The sequence below is a fragment of the Sinocyclocheilus rhinocerous genome, unplaced genomic scaffold (assembly GCF_001515625.1).
Source record: "Sinocyclocheilus rhinocerous isolate Xijiao unplaced genomic scaffold, SAMN03320098_v1.1 scaffold662, whole genome shotgun sequence".
Taxonomy (NCBI): domain Eukaryota; kingdom Metazoa; phylum Chordata; class Actinopteri; order Cypriniformes; family Cyprinidae; genus Sinocyclocheilus; species Sinocyclocheilus rhinocerous.
In genome coordinates this window covers 3,108,756-3,127,386 of record NW_015639782.1, presented here as the reverse complement: position 1 = coordinate 3,127,386, position 18,631 = coordinate 3,108,756, and the positions used below count along the sequence as shown (strand labels likewise).

Below are 18,631 nucleotides of genomic sequence, written 5' to 3'. Positions count from 1 at the left end.
TAGAATCAGAAGTAGCTTTATTCACCACTTAAGTGTGCGCAAACAACGAATTTGTTGTGGTTTTACAGGAGCTCTTGATACATGCATACATACAAATAACCATATATATATGACACAAGATAGTTATAGAAGTTCACAGAACTGACTCAATAAAACTGAATAAAACTGTTTCATCTGAGCATGTGGCACTTTAAGCATTATCGTATCGCATATCGCATTTTTCTTCAATATCGCACAGCCCTAATCAAGAATGAGAATTTCTTTAGTAATAAGCCTGCATTAACCTTGTCAGGTTAGTTAAACTATAGAGTCTTTGTTTTTTGAAATGTGCTTTGAATCTCTAGTTGTAGGAATTGTCAACAATATTCATTTGCTTCTCTATAAAGAAACTCAAGCGCCATTAAGATGACGCGGTTATTGTAAAAACAGAATCAGAAACACAGTGAGCAGCCTTACATATGTATCTAAACTTAAAAATAAATAAAAGCTTAGTAAAACATTTGATCTTAACCTTTAATATTCACATCTAATTGGGCTGAACTGATGATTTTCTTTCTCAGGGGCCATGTATATTGTCCGGGCCACTGGGAAGAAAATATAGAGACCGGACCTCTTGGAACTTAATTGAATACCCCTGCTTTAAAATGATTTTTACATTTACGGCTATATAAAATAACACTAATAATCTTATTGCACTTACAAAGAGCAAAATCTACACAATAAATTCACAATAGTAACTTCCATGTCTTTTCCCAGCCTGGAAATCACAATTCTATCACGAAGCCTGCTAAAAGAATTATGGTTTTGAATAGAAGTATGTCATGTCTGCATGCTTGCTTCATCATCTCAATTTTCTTCACTGGACATCTAAATGGATGTAAAAAGTGCACAAGATTTTCTTAAAAAAATAAGAGTGTTACTACTTTAGTACAATTTGTGTACTTATTGCATTACCACATATTATATCAACTGACACTCCATTTGAAGCTGTCAGAGGATTCTGTGGAGCCTGTATATTACATAAACATATTACACCGTTTATGCACATTATGTATACTTAGTATATTTTCAAGTCTTTTGTAGATCCACTTAAATCGATCAATTAGAATTATTTTAAGTACTTAGCACATTTTGTAGACTCTGCAGTATGTCATGTGTATTATGTACAATGTATTTATATGCATTGCTCTGCCTCTCTAAAAACTGCAAGAATTAGATCATGCACTCTATATTTTAACCCATCATTACACTTGAGTACATGGTGAAGTGACAAAGTGATGTGATAAAATGTTTTACTCTGCCAACTAAAATCAAAATTAGTCTTAATTACTATTAACTAAAACCTCAGTTAAGTGGGTTAAGGAATTATTAACCTAATAAAGTAAACTATGCAAACAAATCATATTCAAATGTATATTCACACCACAGTGAACCAGTATCAAAACAGTACAATATAACAGCTCTATTAAAAAAATCAAATATGCACGCACACACACACACACAAAATGAAAACAGCAAGCAAAACTAATAATTTAAAGATAACATTTTAATAGACGGCTGGACAAAATGTACATTTCAATTGTTGCTTGGTGGCTCTTCATTTGATGTTTTCAAGCCCCTATGAAATAAAGAAGAATATTAAAACACCAGCTATTGTGAGCATATTGTCAGTACTGATACGTTTTACATAAGTTTATACAAGTTATTACCTTTGCATGGTAATGTGCACCAGTTCCAGACACTCTCCTGTCTCTCTCCATCAAATACCAGTGATAGGGTACGCGTACGATCCTCTTTTCCTGAGTACAAGAAGAAGTGGATTAAATGCTGTAGACTTTCTATACGAGAGCGTACAGAAAGATCAGACAAATGTCAAACTGAAACAAAGGTTTACATCTATTGAAAGATTCATTAAAGCATATACTCAATGATTAAGACTGACAAACACTGCTCATCATCATAACTCACCTTTCCACCGTTTGTGAACTTCTGGATTTGAGCAGTTGCGATGCCAGGAATCATCAGACAAACTGTCATAATAGCAAAACCGGGCAATATCTCATACCACATGATTGTGGTGAAATATGAGTGTACAAACAAAGAGAAATTATTGCAGAGGACACGATTTATTTAATGTTTTTCAAAAAAAAACTTGCAAATTTGTCTACTACATGGGCCAAAATGTCTGCCCTTATGACGGTCGGTCACAAAAACAACTTCCGAGATGTGTATAATTCATTTCCGCATCTGAAAACCTCGGCTGTAATACTGCAGCGCCGCATTGTGGCTCTTAGTGTAAGTCTTTTATACTGCTAAAACTACTACAGTATTAACAGACTTATGGCCACTTTGTTAATCAGGTCGTGCGTAGCACAGAATTACATTTTTTTATCATTTTTGAATGATATAGCCTAATGATAAAAATAGTTAAAGAATTGGGAGGAGCACAGCAATGTCTAGCCTGTCCACTCTTCATGTAAGAGCCACTTAAGTTCAGCAAAAGAGACAAGTATTAGGAAGTGTGTGAATTTCTTTTTATGTAATATTGTGGCAAATATGCTGTTAGTGTCATTAACAGTCACTAATTGTCATCGAGTTTTCTCCCTAGCAAGAGTCCACTTGACAACGATAAATTAGCAGAGTGGAAGAGTGGACGCTCCTCGCTTTATCGAGAGACTCTTTGCGTCATGAGCTGTAGCCAATCAGAGACGCCTGCTGGTGTTACGGAGAGACAACTGCGGAAAGTTGGGCAGTGGAGAGATAGCACACATACGACTGATAAACAGCAAGAAATATACGTAGAACATCGCTGCAGAAGTTGGCAAAGGATCATGAAGGAGGACAAGGAAAACACGCGTCCCAGAGAAAAGAAAGTGGAAATAAAATGTGATGAAAATGAAAAGCCAGAGAAGCCAAATAAAGAGAAGAAGGAGGCTTTGACAAAGGTAGTTAGTTAGCAGGCTAGCTGGCTACATTCCTGCTACAAATAGACTATAAACAGCGCAGCTAGCCGCTTTCATTTGAAATACTATAGATTATTGTTTGCAGCTGTATTTTTACTAACACGTTTACATATTCTCGCTTTGATTTAAACGTTGCAGTTGAATATAACTGAAAAGACTGGTTAGCAAATCCCCTTGTCAAAGTTTCCAATCACTGCGGGGATTTGGCACTTTGTTAGCAAAATAATAAAGAGGAATCACCTAGAAACTTTGACAGGGGGATTTTTATGGATACAGCCACAAACAATAATTTATAGTATTTTAAATGTCAGATCATATTTCAGTCACTTTAATGTTATTATACACATCAATCACAGTTAATAAACTTTACCTTGTATATATAGTACATGTGCATATAGGTTAACAACTAACTCTTCCACTCTTAGCACCTCAACCACGTAAACTATAAATATCTCATGTGTCATATGGGTATTACAGTGTATAAAACACAAAGTGTGTGCAAGTAATTCCAGTATTAATTTTTGTTCTTTTTACACCATTTTATTAAATTTTTTTAGATTGTGATCCGACGTCTCCCTCCAAGTCTAACTAAAGAAGATTTAGTGGAACAACTGCAGCCTCTTCCAGAGCTGGATTACCTGGAGTTTTTCTCTAGTGATACTAGGTTTGTAGCATTCTTATAAAAGAAAACAGAAGACTGAAATATAATGAAAGGTATCTGATGGCTGATCGAGATGTTTGTTTATTTTGCAGTCTTTTCCCTCATCTGTTTGCAAGAGCGTATCTGAATTTCAAAAATCAAGATGACGTAGTTCTCTTCAGTGACCGGTTTGATGGCTATGTCTTCATTGATAATCGAGGTTTGATTTTTGTGTGTCATTATCATTTCCAGGATTCAGTGTTTACTTGCTAATCAGTGGATTTAGGAGTCAGAATTGTGTTCTGATGGCTGATCGAGATGTTTGTTTATTTTGCAGTCTTTTCCCTCATCTGTTTGCAAGAGCGTATCTGAATTTCAAAAATCAAGATGACGTAGTTCTCTTCAGTGACCGGTTTGATGGCTATGTCTTCATTGATAATCGAGGTTTGATTTTTGTGTGTCATCATTTCCAGGATTCAGTGTTTACTTGCTAATCAGTGGTTTTAGGAGTCAGAATTGTGCGCCTTAAATCTCATAGAGTCTTCAGACTGAGATGGTTTGTGTGCTGGTAAATTTCTGGTGAACGTCTCTAACAGTGAGAACTGTTTTATCTTCTTTTTTCCACATTAGGTCAAGAATATCCAGCAATTGTTGAGTTTGCACCATTCCAGAAAACTGCTAAGAAAAGGAGCAAGAAGAAGGATGCCAAAAGTGGAACAATTGAAGATGGTGAAATATATATATATATATATATATATACACACACACACACACACATATATACATATATATAAATGTGTGTGTGTGTTTTACATTTGATTGTTATCACTGCAAACAATAGTTTATTATTTGTTTACCTGTGACTTATTAGATGCTGATTACAAAAATTTTTTGGAGTTCTACAATGGTGATGAGGAAAAATTCCCTTCCAACCCTGAGACATTACTTGAGGAAATCGAGGCCAAGACAAAGGAACTTAGTGGTGTGTTTTTCAACACAACATCTCTAAACAAAAGAATTTAAAAAAGTTTTCGCTCTTGATTTAAAATAATTATCTCAAATGTTCTTTCCCCAGCTAAAAAAACGACACCACTCTTGGACTTCCTTAAAAATAAACAGTTAAAAAGTAATATTTACTGACTTAATTGCATACTTCATTAGCCTGACATCAGTTCATTTAGTTTCCATATATAATACGCCATACTGTATGTGTAGTGTGTTCATGCTCTCTCATCCTGTCCTCCCCAGAGGATTAGAGAAGAAAAGAAAGAAGAGAGGAGACGGAGAGAACTAGAACGTAAACGCCTGCGAGATGAAGAAAGGCGTAAGTGGAGAGAGGAGGACAGAAGAAAAAGAAAAGAGGCTGAGAAATTTAAAAAAGGAGAAAAGGCATCTGATAAGGATAAGGACCAACCTAAAGATGAACAGCCAAAAATTAAGGTACGTCTAAATATTATTGACTACATAGATTCATTATTGAGTTTCATTACTAAAAGTTTCATACACGAAAGTTGGCAAGATTTTTAAACGTTTTTGAAATAATTATGCTCTCCAAGGCTGCATTTATTTAAACAATACAAAACAATAATATTGTAAAATATATTTAGTTTAAAAGAACTGTTTTCTATTTTAATATATTTTAAAATGTACTTTATTCCTGTGATGCAAAGCTGAATTTTCAGCATCATTACTCTTCAGTGTCTTCAGTGTCACATGATCCTTCAGAAATCATTCTAATATTCTTGTTTTGACTGATTTCTTGTTATTATCAGTGTTGAAAACAGTTGTGCTGCCTCATATTTTTGTGTAAACCATGATACATATTTTTTTTCCAGGATTCTTTGATGAATAGAAAGTTCAAAAGAACAATATTTTGAAATAGAAAACATTTGTAACATAAATGTCCTTACTGTCACTTTTTTGATCAATTAAATGCATCCTTTTAAAATCTTACTGATCCCAACTTTTGAACGGTAATGTTTAACCTGGTTTTGTCTTTCAGCTCTTGAAAAAAACAGAGAAAGCAGATGATGGTGATACTGAGAAGCCAAAGGAAAAGCCCAAGAAACAAGACCGAGAGAAACAGAAGGAAGATCGACCTCCTGGAGGAGGAGACACAAAGAAGCGGCAGAATGGTGAACACAGAGAGGAGAAAGGGGGAAAGTATGTTGGTTACAATCGACATTGGCGCTGGACAAAAAAGATTCCCAGCCTTACTCAACACATGTTTTACTTTTCAGGTCTTCTCTAATTTCATATCATGATGTCAATATGCTTTGGTTTTTAGGTCAGAGGATAGTGGGCATAAAAATTACAGAGATCGTGATGGAGAGCGAGACCGGGACAGAGAGAGAGAGCGAAGACAGAAAGAAAAAGAACGTATCAGAAGGCAGGATGAAGAACGGAGGAAAAGGGAACGTCATGATGGAGAAAACGCCTACAGAAAGAGAGATGAGGAGGGGAAGAAGGACAAGGAGCGTGTTTGGGAGAAAAGAAAGAATGAAAACACTGGAGAGTCCTCCGTTAATGCTCACCCTGAAAAGCCATCAAAGGACAGCAAAAAAGAAGACAGTGCCAAAAAAGACCGTCTGAGAAATAAGGTACACGACCGGTCATTTGTTTGGAAGAATTATGATTTTTTTAAATGTTTTTGAAAGCAGTATCTTATGCTCACCAAAGCTGCATTTATTTGATCAAAAATACAGTGGAAAAAAAGTAATATTGTTAAATATTATTACAATTTAAGCATTTTTTCTGATTTTAATATATTTTAAAATATAATTTATTCCTGTGATGGAAAAGCTGAATTTTCAGCATCATTACTCCAGTCTTCAGTGTCACATGATCCTTCAGAAATCATTCTAATCTGCTGATTTGCTGCTCAAGGTAATACATAATATTAAGTAATATTTCTTAATACAATGTTGAAAACAGATGTGCTGCTTAATTTTTTTTTTTATTAACTGCCTTTCAAAACTTTAGGGTTTTTATTTGAAATAAATGCTGTTCTTTTGGTTGTTCTATTCATCAAAGAATCCTGATTGTTTCCACAAAATATTAAGCAGCTAAAACTGTTTTCAACATTGATAATAATGAGAACCATTATTATTAACTGAGCACCAGTAATAATTTATAATGGAGCACCAAAACAGTATATTAGAATGATTTCTGAAGGACCGTGTGATACTGAAGACTGGAGTAATGGCTTTGCCATCACAGGAATAAATTACATTTTTTTTATTTATTTTAAGATTGTAGTAATATTACACAATATTACTGCTTTTACTATGTTTTTGATAAAAAATGCAGCCTTGATGAGCATTAGAGACTTCTTATAAAAACATCAAAAACGTTGTATGTGTATAACTTGTATTTCACGTATTGCTTATAGTTTTTACATTTCTGTCTTAGGATCGGCCTGCAATTCAGCTGTACCAGCCTGGGGCGAGGAGCCGTAACCGGGGTGGAGGAGGAACAGGAGGAGATGGACAGGCAGCGGAGAAGAGGGCTGAGCGGGAGTCCAAGAGCACTCAAGAGAAAGCTGCTGAGTGAAGAAACAGCTCTGCTGGCATGACATGATGTCTTGAGAGGAGGGGCTCTGTTCTAATCAGGACAAACACCTCAAAAACATGGTGCTGCCATCAAAAGAAATCCCCCCCCCCCACACTTAAAAAAAAAACTTCTCTGTCAGTGACTTGAGAGCACATACCTGTTGCCCTCCAGTGCCTGAATGAGCCTCCCAAAGTTTGTTCATGAGCAAGGCAAGTCCTAACCGACGGTTAGATTTGAGAAACAGGGCTTAATCACGAGAGAAGCCAAAGTTATTGGACCACGATAATTAAAAAGTGACCTTACTTTTGGTACACAGCCGAACTTGTTTTACTTCACATGCTTTTCTGTTTCATAGTTTAACAAAGGTCTGATCCAGCTTGCTCACCATTTCTCACTGTTCCGTATTTAGAAAGATCTTTCATGCCTTACCCAAATCCACTGCATTTCACTTCAGACAATGAGTAATAAATTTGTGTTCTTTGAGCCTGCAGCCGTTTTAAAGAGCCTGCTGATCTACAATGTTTCTGTTCTGATTAGGGATTGGTCAGGTGGAAAAAGAGCCATGCTTTATAATGCTGATGCCTTGATCACTCAGTTATTTTCTGCAAGTCGACTAAATTATATGCAAAAACAGATGTGGCCTTTTCTAGTTTTGGAATTGAAGCATATCTTACCACTCAGAAAAATCCAACTTCTGGTTAGCTTGGTTTGGAAACTGTGCTGCCATCCAATTATATGTTCCATTGTAACTAATCCTTAACTCAAAAAACAGCTCGGTTTCCTTTTATAGTTGCAGCTTTGTCAAAATGTGAAGAGAAATCCAAAAAACAATAAATGAACAACCTGTGTGTTATTTGTAGTTTTATTTGTCTATTACATTTATCTGGTCAAAAATTGAATTGTTTTCATTCCATGCCCTTTATGGGTTGCTTTTTATTTATAAAACGTGATTTTTAAAGGAAATTTCTTTGAAATGTTCAAGGTATCTTAAAGTCTTAATAAATTGCAATTGTGTCACCTTACAATAAATTAACCATTTTTTTTACATTTAAGTTTGAATATAGTTAAGACTTTAAAGTTAATAGCTTTATGGTTTTAAGTTTCATTAAATACATTTTTATTTTTTAATTGTTTTTATTTTTATTTAATTAAATTTTTTCATTAAATTAATTTGTAAGTCGCTTCGGATAAAAGCATCTGCTAAATGACTAAATGTAAATGTAAGTTAATTTAGCCATTAAAAGCCTTGTGCTTGATGTCATTTTATGAGAAAGATAATTAAATGCTGATATTGCTGATTATTCACATAGTAAGTTTCAATAATTGGTTGTTGGCTGTACAAAAATAAAAAAATATAACAACAAAGTAATAAAATAAGAGGGGATCATTTTTCTTGAAGAGATTCATTGCCCGAAAGGATGTCATTATCCCACTTTTCTTAATCTATCGAATTAATTGTACATTATTTTAATAATAAGTGCCCTAGGAGGGCTTATTTATGATGTTAACATGGTTGACGCATAAACTGGGACAATGTTTTTGTCTATAAAAAACTGAACATACAAAAACTATCTTTTATTTTCATGTTATGTCTGTTATATTGGTAACAATATATGTACATGCACAATAAAACAATGCCTGTAATTACACTTCAAAACGCAGAATTGCATGCAAAATCTAATTTTCAAAAAGCGAAATATACCTAGTAGCTTGTGATCCGTGGAGCCACTGGGTGTCGCTGTGAGTTGAAGGAGCGGCTCGGTTTGTGAGTCGGATATACAGTGCTCGCATTACCCATGGTTCCTTCTCTTCGACTACCGCCATAGTGGTGAACGGATAGCGAGCTCCGAAATGGTAAGTGGGAATCTTAAAGCATCCTTGAACAGGTAGTTGTTCTCATGTATATCTCTTCATTTTTGTATATCAGTGGAAGTTCCTAGGTGGTGGGATTTAATATTTGAGAGATTAATGTTCGGTGAGTAATTAAATCGTAGCTCGTATTTCCCCGGTGAAGCGTCGCGGGATGATGAACTCCAGCCATTGCAGACTGTCTGACGGCGTGCTTCACATTTGTGTTTCAGGCGTCGCATAAGACCTTCAGAATCAAACGCTTCCTCGCCAAGAAGCAGAAGCAGAACAGGCCGATCCCACAGTGGATTAGGATGAAAACTGGCAACAAGATCAGGTATATCGACATGGTTATTGCCGCTGTAAGGAACACTGCTATGTTACACCCGCAACGACGGTCTTAAAGTGATAGTAGTTATTTTTTCTGCTTCTATAGTTTCTAGTAGCCAACGAAAGCAGGACGCAATTACAGTGCTAAATTTTGTGGGAGTACTGCCATTATCCTGCTGAGAGCATCCTTCTGCTTTGGAGTCATGAGTATTGTCATCTCTCATATGACATGTGAATGCTCTGATGTGGAGACACGTTTTACTTTGGATTATAATTGTGCATTTTTTACATTGAGGATGTGCACATTAAGCAACTTTGCTTATCAATACTTAGACTGGTTTGCTGCTATAGTGTTAATGCATTAAATTGATGTATGTGGTGTTTATTACACTACATTTTGTTGTGACATTAAACTGACATATGCTTGATGGGTTTTGTATCGTTTCAAACCCTCTTCATAATTTTCTTGGCTGCACTGTTCGTATTTGTTGTGCAATGCAGTTTATTACAATAGCCTAAAGAGTGTAGTGTAATTGATTTTAATGGGTGTTTGCCTCCGTGATGCTTTATCTTGGCAAATCTCTTTGCAGATACAACTCCAAGAGGAGACACTGGAGAAGGACCAAGCTGGGCTTGTAAACACGGTTTACTTCAGCTTCCCCCTCTGTCTGTGCCCTGCCAGGACCACCAACTCATCCAGAGCTGGAGAGAAGCCATGCTATCTGGAGCAGCAGTCTCTCTTTTGTACAGATATTCTGGTTATGTCCTTGCTGAACAATAAAAGACTTGTCATCGAAGCAGAAGTGTTTTTCCTCTTTTGTGAAAATGGCAAATGTCAAAGTTGACATTTTCCAGTGGCTGGTTTGCAACAGATTGTTGTGCACAAAAAAACAGCGACTAATAAACACTTTTATTGTCTTTCACTGAGCTTTTACGCTCCTCATGAAGGATAAACACGTTTTTATCTATCTATCTAGACATATGTGTGTATTTGTTTCTGCAGTTCTTAAAGTCTTAATTCACTTAAATTAAGGCCTTAAAAAGGCGTTAATTTTGAGCAGGAAGTCCTAAATTCAGTCTCCCAAATGTGACTGTGAAAAAAATTAATTCTTCAGTTTTTCCTATACAAATATCTAAACATCAATTTTTTCATGGGTATGAGAAATTCTTTTCCATATTTATTTTCCTGCTGAGAGCATCCTTCTGCTTTGGAGTCATGAGTATTGTCATCTCTCATATGACATGTGAATGCTCTGATGTGGAGACACGTTTTACTTTGGATTATAATTGTGCATTTTTTACATTGAGGATGTGCACATTAAGCAACTTTGCTTATCAATACTTAGACTGGTTTGCTGCTATAGTGTTAATGCATTAAATTGATGTATGTGGTGTTTTTTACACTACATTTTGTTGTGACATTAAACTGACATATGCTTGATGGGTTTTGTATCGTTTCAAACCCTCTTCATAATTTTCTTGGCTGCACTGTTCGTATTTGTTGTGCAATGCAGTTTATTACAATAGCCTAAAGAGTGTAGTGTAATTGATTTTAATGGGTGTTTGCCTCCGTGATGCTTTATCTTGGCAAATCTCTTTGCAGATACAACTCCAAGAGGAGACACTGGAGAAGGACCAAGCTGGGCTTGTAAACACGGTTTACTTCAGCTTCCCCCTCTGTCTGTGCCCTGCCAGGACCACCAACTCATCCAGAGCTGGAGAGAAGCCATGCTATCTGGAGCAGCAGTCTCTCTTTTGTACAGATATTCTGGTTATGTCCTTGCTGAACAATAAAAGACTTGTCATCGAAGCAGAAGTGTTTTTCCTCTTTTGTGAAAATGGCAAATGTCAAAGTTGACATTTTCCAGTGGCTGGTTTGCAACAGATTGTTGTGCACAAAAAAACAGCGACTAATAAACACTTTTATTGTCTTTCACTGAGCTTTTACGCTCCTCATGAAGGATAAACACGTTTTTATCTATCTATCTAGACATATGTGTGTATTTGTTTCTGCAGTTCTTAAAGTCTTAATTCACTTAAATTAAGGCCTTAAAAAGGCGTTAATTTTGAGCAGGAAGTCCTAAATTCATAGTCTCCCAAGTGTGACTGCAAAAAAAATGAATTCTTCAGTATTTTCTGTTTTTCCTATACAAATATCTAAACATCAATTTTTTCATGGATATGAGAAATTCTTTTCCATATTTATTTTTTCTCTTTGAGCCAATTTGGCAAGTTTTTGGTCTTGTTTTAATCAATTTTCAGAAAATGTTTTCTTCACAAGTAAATGTATCTTGATTTAAGAATCTTTACACATTTACACTGGAAAATGTTACTTCCATATTGTAATGGTTGGAAGCAGAAAATTTAAGCCTGAAGTTATTTATTTTTGCAAAATGATTTAAAATGTAATTGAGAAAGTTGTTTATTTATATACAGTGGGTACAGAAAATAATCACCCCTGTTAAAAGAATCACATTTTGTAATTCTTGAAATGAAGATGGACAGTTTTTGTTTTATCCAGCTGTATTTAACATCCATATATATATAATATATATATATAAACTAAAACATTGGTGATAAGTTCCTTGCAACTCGGTTAATTAAAAAGATTAAAATGCATCATATAATACACAGCACTGTTATCAAGTTAATAGGTGCCACATTATTAACCATACAAATTTTGTTAAAGGAACAAATTGTAATTGTATAACAATAATGACCTGAAAACATGATTTTGGCAAAGTCTCAGATATTTTCAAGCAGACCAATGTTGTATAACAGCCTCTTAAATGATGAGAATCGCTTGTGTGTGATTCCTCCTGAACTGTCCACCTCGACTCTATTTTCTTGTGTATGGTCTTCAGCTGGCTGTGCTTGACTCGCACTGTTATTCACATTCAAGTACCCTACAGAGTGTTCATCATCCCAAGCTCCCAGAAGCTCCTTCATTTCTCTAGGTGCATTGTCTTTGAGATACTGCCATGCTCTTTTCCCACTGTAGTCCAAGACATCTATATTAGCACTGAATGCACCAACCAAAGCCTTCACAACCATGTATTGGTTATGCATGGCAGCCACATGAAGAGGCGTCAGACCTCCACTGCCTCTCAAGTTCACATTCACTGACAGCCCCTCTTTTTCTGCATGCCTGAGAAGCTGAATCAGCGTCTCGTCCTTTCCATTTTTGGCCAACCAGTGGAGAGCTGTAAAACCACTGATAAAGTCTTTTCTGCTCAATAAACTGGGATCTTCAGCGAGAAATTCCAGCATAGTGTCATAATTTCCATCCACAACAGAAAGCATCCAGGCGTGCTCCATAGGATCCAAAGCCCAGAGCGCACCGCTGTTCAAAGTGTCGCCATACGGTGCCTCCTCTGCTTCTGACGATTTGTGTTTGGATGATAAAATACTTGACAATCCAGATTTATTATTCAAAAACAACTCTTTCAAATACTTCTTTCGCATAGCGGGGGTGAGGGAGCCCTTCTCCAACGCATCAACTGATAGTCTGCGGGAGGCGCTGCTGCCCCGTTCCTCCAGCTGTTTCTGAAATCTGGATCTACGCGAGGAGGCGCTGAGGGCAGGAGACACGGGTCGAGTACCATGTCTTGACAACCGCTCCTCAAGATTTGAGCGGAACTGGCTTGTTATCCTGCTTTTAGGGGAATCTGAATTTCTTACATCATTGCCTGAAGCTTCACCGTCTGAATCGGCTGGTTCTTCTGAGGGCAGAGCTGCTTCTCCCACAGGGTCATCATTACAGTGTTCCTCAGAGCTGATGGTCCCGCTGCTGTTCCCCTCATACATACTGGCGGATCCCCGGGAAGTTATTTACTTAGATAAGATCCAATTTGAAGAGGCTTACATAACCATATAAAACTGTCTTCCTTAGTCACTTCTCTTAACTATAAATGTTCAAATCTGGGTGGGGAAAAGGGAATATAATATTCGTAAATTATAGCCTATAATAAAAAAAGATTTAAAGAGGAAAACAACAAGCAACATGACTAGTTTAGTTTTCTCTTGGTAAAGAAACGCGCTTCTTCCTCATTCGTGTTCCTCTTTTTACATTTGCTTTTAAAACAAAACATTCACACTATAATGACTATTTTACATTATCACTATTTTATTTTTTTATCTTTTACTTTTTAAGCCCGACTTTTACGTTTTCATAAATTCAGTGGTTGATTTACTACGTCTGGTTAATGTCTGTACATTTACGTCGAACGTTATCATTTTATGTTCTCGTAAAGTTTAACGAGAACTGTAAGTTTAATTGATGAATGTAAATGAATACCTGTCTCTCAGGTAAACCATCCGGTGCCGTAGCTATCACCTGTTGTCCGCACAGCTCTTCAAAGCAGGCTATTCTTCCCTCGTCCCTCTAATTCAAGCCGTCTGCACTTGACCAAATAATTTCCTGCGGGTTATAGGGCTTCACAAACCTCTGAACTCTTAGTTAAACGACAGTTTCTCCTTTCTGTGAGCTAACGAAACTATTCGAGTGTGTTTTTCCTCACAGTGGCCATTTCCGACGTCCAAACCCTCCCTTGATAAAGTCTAAAGTTCAAATACCACTGACTAAATCAACACTTGTCTTCAAACCCACGACACTCGCAACTATTCATTGACTGGTGGAACCGAGAAGGAAGGAAAAAGAGAACCTTTTTTAAATAGCCTATATAATTTTTATTTATTTTATTATTATTTTTATTTTTTCAAATTTAGCCCTGCTTAATTCCATATGATTTAATATGTAGGTTTACTTCCTTATTTTTGAAATGTTACGTTTTCAAAATCACCTTCCAGCAGCTCATGACTAGTCATAATATTCATACATATTAAAATGTATAGTATAATCAGCCTAATGTAAATGAGTCAAATTAAATTATGAAAGCATAGAGAACCTAAATCTCTATGCTTTCATAATGCTAACGAAAATAATTCCTATCGTTCGTGTGGACATAAAATATTAGGCTATAATTAAATTAAAATGTGTTAAGATGGCCTTTGGAATATTACTATTAAACATTTAAAGTCAGTAGACCTATGTGACATATTTACTTCATAATCGTAACTTGCTGAAATCTTGAATATTTAAGACATAGGGCCTACACTGTAAAAAATGACCGTGAATTTTACGGTAAAAGACTGTAAAAATGCTACAGTAAAATCCTGTTAAATGGTTAACGGTAAATTCCCCTACTATATACGGTGAAAAACTGTATTGGACATTACATGTATTGGACATTAATTTTACGGTAGTATACCTTATTTGGAAGTGAAAAAGACCGTATAATTTACAGTGAATAACCGTAAATTGACATTCCCAGAATTCCCTGCGTTACATTTCAAATTTGATGTTCTTTTGTTGAAATAACTATGTTTCTTCTTAGTTTTTTCTTATCAGTTTTGTATATTAGGGTTGTGTGTTACACCTAATGTTGTTAAATGAATGTTTATTGCATTATTTCAGTTTCACGTGTGTTACCATGATGGTGTTTGGTGTTTGTGTGAATGACACTGTGCACCTTCTATATATGTTATTATTTAAAAGCTGCTTGTGATGGGCTTTGGTTCATCATGTGACTTTCTCATCAGCACCTGCTTTTGGTGGTTATCAGTGTATTACAAAGGTACAAAACAGATTTTAGTACTTCAATAGGTTGGTATATAATAAAATTTTATCAGTTAATGAAATTACGGTATTTAACTGTAAATTTAAGTTAAAACCGTAAAACCTAAAACGTTGCTACCGTATTTTTTACGGTAAAATTCCGGCAACCACAGCTGCCGGTTTTCTACCGTAAATTTTACGGATTTTTTTTACAGTGTATTCTGTGAAAAGTGCACCTTTACGCCATTCAGTCATACTTTACTGTAGTTGTTACTTGTTAGACCTAGAAATATGCATTTTAGCGGTTGAGCTGAGGACTATACCATTTAATGAAATGGGGGACATAGTGTGATGAGATATTTTGATTATCATGATTGTTTTGGGTGTTGTAACTATCAAACTATGTGTATTTTGGCTAGACGTTAATTCGTATACAATTACAATTTAAAAAAATCGTGCAATTACAAAAATAACAGAAGCCGCCATGGCGTCAGTCATGAATGGTACAGTCCATCGTATCTGAGTTCGTCGCTGTAGCTTCTCTCTGCGTGCGTGCTGCAGTTTCCTGTGAATGGTTGATGCAGGGGAGAACCATGGCGGCCACTGAGATAGCGCGACAAGCGGTAAGAGCACTGTTTTATTACAAAGATGTGCTTTGGGTTTACCAAACTGGATTGGTACCAGATATTTTAGCGGGTGTGACAATTAGTAGAATAATCCAGTAGGTTTCGATATTCGTGAACGCAATGGCCCATTATCAACAAACTGATTAATTATACAATATTTAAACGGCTGTTATTGTTTGTGTACTCGATTAGAATATATAATCACATTTATTTGCACATTTTACTTAGTACAGCTATCTACATGCAGCTGTTTTGAGGGAAAAGGCTTAAAGTTGAGGGCCAACAATAACGCACGAACACCACGGTTTGAAGTGACCACGATTGATGGATTTTCACAAACAACGATAAAAAAGATACAGTCACATTCTATTGTATTAAACGACAGTTTAATTGACAGTTTAAGTTAATTGTATTGTATTGTATTGTAAATTCTATTTAATTCTGGCGCGTCTGGTACCGTTATATTTAGTTGCATTAGCATCCTTGTATCCCCTCAGCACGCTGGGCGTTGTCTTTCATGAAGTATTTCGTACATTAATGTCAGAAACTGGCATATAAAACAATTTCAGATGTATTTTGTAGCAGCTTGTGTTCTGTTCACTCTGACGTCTCTAATGTGAATATGTAGCTAACATGAGGCAGCAGACTCGAGACTGAGCTCAAAGGCTGTGAGATATCATAAATGACGTCTATATCAGTCTTTACTACACAAACCAGGGGTTTGAACCAGTATGTTCTGGTTACAGAGCAGCCAGTGGGGTGTTTCTGTCATGATGACCCCCCTTTGGACTCCTTACGGTTGTCTGGTTTGGGAATGTTGCACATGTGGGTCAGATTGTGACTGTTTGTTCAGTCAATAAGATGCTCGCTCTCACAGTCTGACTTTTCCTAGTTGCTTGTTTTGCAGTTAATGATATGTGCATTTTATGGTTAGTGTTATTCCTCAGTAATCCTCATAGCAGAACTGATCATCTGGGCTGATTGGTTCTCACCGAAATGAATGCACTTTTGATGACCGTTCATTGCAGTTTAACTTAATGTTTCCATTTGGATAATGGAACTTTATTACATTAGATCTGTGCTGATTGAATGCTCACTCTTCAATTTTATTATTTTAGCAGAAATCTAATGATTTGGCACATTCGCTCTGCTCATCGCATAGGTCACACATATGCAAACACCCACACACCAAAGGATATGCTGTAAATGTGGGCAGAAAGCCTTTCCTGCCAGAGTTTTGGCAGGCCAGGTTTCAGACCTGTGTGAACAATGGTAGAGGAAGTGCTGAAGTATAATATGGCCTAAATCTGACATTTGTGTTATGTTATTTACAACCGCTTTGCTTCATAGGAATCTGTGTTACTTGGTAACGGTAACATTTGTCTGTGACTGCAAAAAGGTTTTCGTGTCTGTCTGCCTGAATGTGGTTTCAACAGTTGAGATCAGACAGGAAAGAGGAAGTGCATAGAGCTGAACCTTTGAGATCTGCACCATAGTATTACAATTTGTCAAAGATCTTACATAGTGTTCATGAGGTGCATGTTATGTACTTTTACTTACTAAGTTGACAATGTTTCTTTTTTTGCATCCTCATGAATGAAGGTGCTTACAAAGACTTTGCATTGCTGAGAAACTGTGTGTGCAAATGATCTTTTTTGGTGAAAGTCATGCTTGTTTAATTCATATGGTTTGCTTTTATTTTATCTTAGGGAGAGGGTGCACGTGCCGTCCCACTCTCAGGTCATGTTGGCTTTGACAGCATGCCGGACCAGCTGGTCAACAAGTCCGTCAACCATGGCTTCTGCTTTAATATCCTCTGTGTGGGTGAGTATAGTGTTGGGCGATATGCTCAATTTTCGTATCGTCCTATCGTCAGCCTGTGAGATCGCCGATACACGATATTATCGTGCTAATTTATGTAATTATTTACTTAGTTTCATTGTGAGAAAGTGAACCAACTCCAGTGTAAGACTAAAAGCAGCCTAATGTTTTTAATATGACTGAATTTGTATTTAACATGATAACAAATTAATAGAAACATCGTAAGTTACTAATTATAATGCTTACATTTCCTCAGTTATTCAAAAAGCAGCTACAAAAAACGAGCAAAGAACATTACCAAAGAACATCATCACAAGCTCAGTCTAGTGCAACTTTATGCACTTTAAAAACACTCCCGTTAAAATCAGTGAATATACACTGTATGATGAATAAATCTCTTATACTTACATCGCTTGTACATCTGCACTTTGTTGTTTATAAGGAGAGAATTCGCAAGTCAGAATTCAGTCAGCGTGCGCTGAACAACGGAACTCTGCTGTTTCAGTGATGACTCATCTGAACGCATCTGATTGGCCATTGCATTCATAAGCTCAGCATAATCGTGTGTGATTGGTTAAAACGAGCAATACTGTAGAAACGCGGAAAAATAAATATAGGCCTAATGCAACAAATAAGCCCTAATATTAATTAGATAGTATTACTAGCCTGATAATAATAATAATAATCGTCTTGCTATTGTCAAAGGCATCAGCCACAGGCTGATACACGATACTTTCGTCTATCGGCACAACCCTAGGTTAGTGTGTCATGCAGGAGCAGGGGCGAAACTAACCATTTGCTTCAGTGTTTGTCACACCCCTTCACTGTGAATGCATACTGATTCTGTCCTGTGACCCACTTACTAAATACTGATGCACTGATGGAGAGCAGTTGCAGGAACTCACAATTTGGTTTCATTCATACTAGGGCTGCAACAACTAATCGATAAAATCGATTATTATCGATTATGAAAATTATCGACAACGATTCTCATTATCAATTAGTCGGGTCTGCCCTCAGTGGACGTTCAACTTCAGCCGGTTGCGTCAAATTACAGCACTGACTTACGCATTTCTATGGACAAAATGCATCTAAAAATAGTGGAGGAAACAGAATGAGATGCTGCGGGAGAGTTACGTCATCCAAGCTACCCAAAACATGAGAATTCTTTATTTTAAGCTTTAAGCTAGTGCATTAGCGTAATGGCTTGCCCTGTCAGGCGCTTTGACAGATG

General features: G+C 36.4%; 5 protein-coding genes across 8 annotated transcripts in view; 3 read left to right on the top strand and 2 right to left on the bottom strand.

The window, feature by feature from the left end:
- Nucleotides 1-1,535: 1,535 nt before the first annotated feature.
- On the bottom strand, nt 1,536-2,236 carry LOC107752088 (NADH dehydrogenase [ubiquinone] 1 alpha subcomplex subunit 1-like). Its single transcript, XM_016567946.1, has 3 exons — nt 1,969-2,236; nt 1,710-1,799; nt 1,536-1,618 (listed from the first exon to the last, which is right to left on the bottom strand). The coding sequence occupies exons 1-3, from the start codon at nt 2,068-2,070 to the stop codon at nt 1,598-1,600; spliced, it is 213 nt and encodes a 70-aa protein (XP_016423432.1). The 5' UTR covers nt 2,071-2,236; the 3' UTR covers nt 1,536-1,597.
- A 438-nt stretch (nt 2,237-2,674) lies between these two features.
- LOC107752006 (regulator of nonsense transcripts 3B-like) lies at nt 2,675-8,021 on the top strand. Its single transcript, XM_016567842.1, has 10 exons — nt 2,675-2,945; nt 3,521-3,627; nt 3,717-3,823; nt 4,234-4,332; nt 4,475-4,585; nt 4,679-4,722; nt 4,852-5,043; nt 5,606-5,766; nt 5,891-6,203; nt 7,015-8,021. Exons 1-10 carry the CDS (start codon nt 2,688-2,690, stop codon nt 7,153-7,155), a joined length of 1,533 nt encoding a protein of 510 aa, XP_016423328.1. The 5' UTR covers nt 2,675-2,687; the 3' UTR covers nt 7,156-8,021.
- An 891-nt stretch (nt 8,022-8,912) lies between these two features.
- LOC107752087 (ribosomal protein L39) lies at nt 8,913-10,130 on the top strand. The gene is made up of 3 exons (XM_016567945.1): nt 8,913-9,009; nt 9,237-9,340; nt 9,924-10,130. Exons 1-3 carry the CDS (start codon nt 9,007-9,009, stop codon nt 9,970-9,972), a joined length of 156 nt encoding a protein of 51 aa, XP_016423431.1. The 5' UTR covers nt 8,913-9,006; the 3' UTR covers nt 9,973-10,130.
- A 1,833-nt stretch (nt 10,131-11,963) lies between these two features.
- On the bottom strand, nt 11,964-13,863 carry LOC107752086 (ankyrin repeat domain-containing protein SOWAHD-like). Its single transcript, XM_016567944.1, has 2 exons — nt 13,631-13,863; nt 11,964-13,254 (listed from the first exon to the last, which is right to left on the bottom strand). Exon 2 carries the CDS (start codon nt 13,138-13,140, stop codon nt 12,079-12,081), a length of 1,062 nt encoding a protein of 353 aa, XP_016423430.1. The 5' UTR covers nt 13,141-13,254; nt 13,631-13,863; the 3' UTR covers nt 11,964-12,078.
- A 1,635-nt stretch (nt 13,864-15,498) lies between these two features.
- Nucleotides 15,499-18,631, top strand: part of LOC107752004 (septin-6) — a 35,489-nt gene continuing 32,356 nt past the window's right edge. For all 4 annotated transcript variants that reach the window (XM_016567834.1, XM_016567837.1, XM_016567833.1 and 1 more), the window contains exons 1-2: nt 15,499-15,573; nt 17,286-17,400. In XM_016567834.1, the coding sequence (XP_016423320.1) occupies nt 15,529-15,573; nt 17,286-17,400 (160 nt within the window). In that variant the 5' untranslated portion in view covers nt 15,499-15,528. The remainder of the gene's footprint in view (nt 15,574-17,285; nt 17,401-18,631) is intronic.

Excerpts from the sequence above, each read along its gene's own strand:
- LOC107752088 (XM_016567946.1), bottom strand. The coding sequence starts at position 2,070 with ATGTGGTATGAGATATTGCCCGGTTTTGCTATTATGACAGTTTGTCTG. Across the intron at positions 1,800-1,968 it reads AGTTCACAAACGGTGGAAAG|GAAAAGAGGATCGTACGCGT; the intron begins GTGAGTTATGAT and ends TCTTGTACTCAG. Across the intron at positions 1,619-1,709 it reads GTGCACATTACCATGCAAAG|GGGCTTGAAAACATCAAATG; the intron begins GTAATAACTTGT and ends TTTATTTCATAG.
- LOC107752006 (XM_016567842.1), top strand. The coding sequence starts at position 2,688 with ATGAGCTGTAGCCAATCAGAGACGCCTGCTGGTGTTACGGAGAGACAA. Across the intron at positions 3,824-4,233 it reads TGTCTTCATTGATAATCGAG|GTCAAGAATATCCAGCAATT; the intron begins GTTTGATTTTTG and ends TTTCCACATTAG. Across the intron at positions 4,723-4,851 it reads ACTTCCTTAAAAATAAACAG|AGGATTAGAGAAGAAAAGAA; the intron begins TTAAAAAGTAAT and ends TGTCCTCCCCAG.
- LOC107752087 (XM_016567945.1), top strand. Across the intron at positions 9,341-9,923 it reads AAAACTGGCAACAAGATCAG|ATACAACTCCAAGAGGAGAC; the intron begins GTATATCGACAT and ends ATCTCTTTGCAG.
- LOC107752086 (XM_016567944.1), bottom strand. The coding sequence starts at position 13,140 with ATGTATGAGGGGAACAGCAGCGGGACCATCAGCTCTGAGGAACACTGT.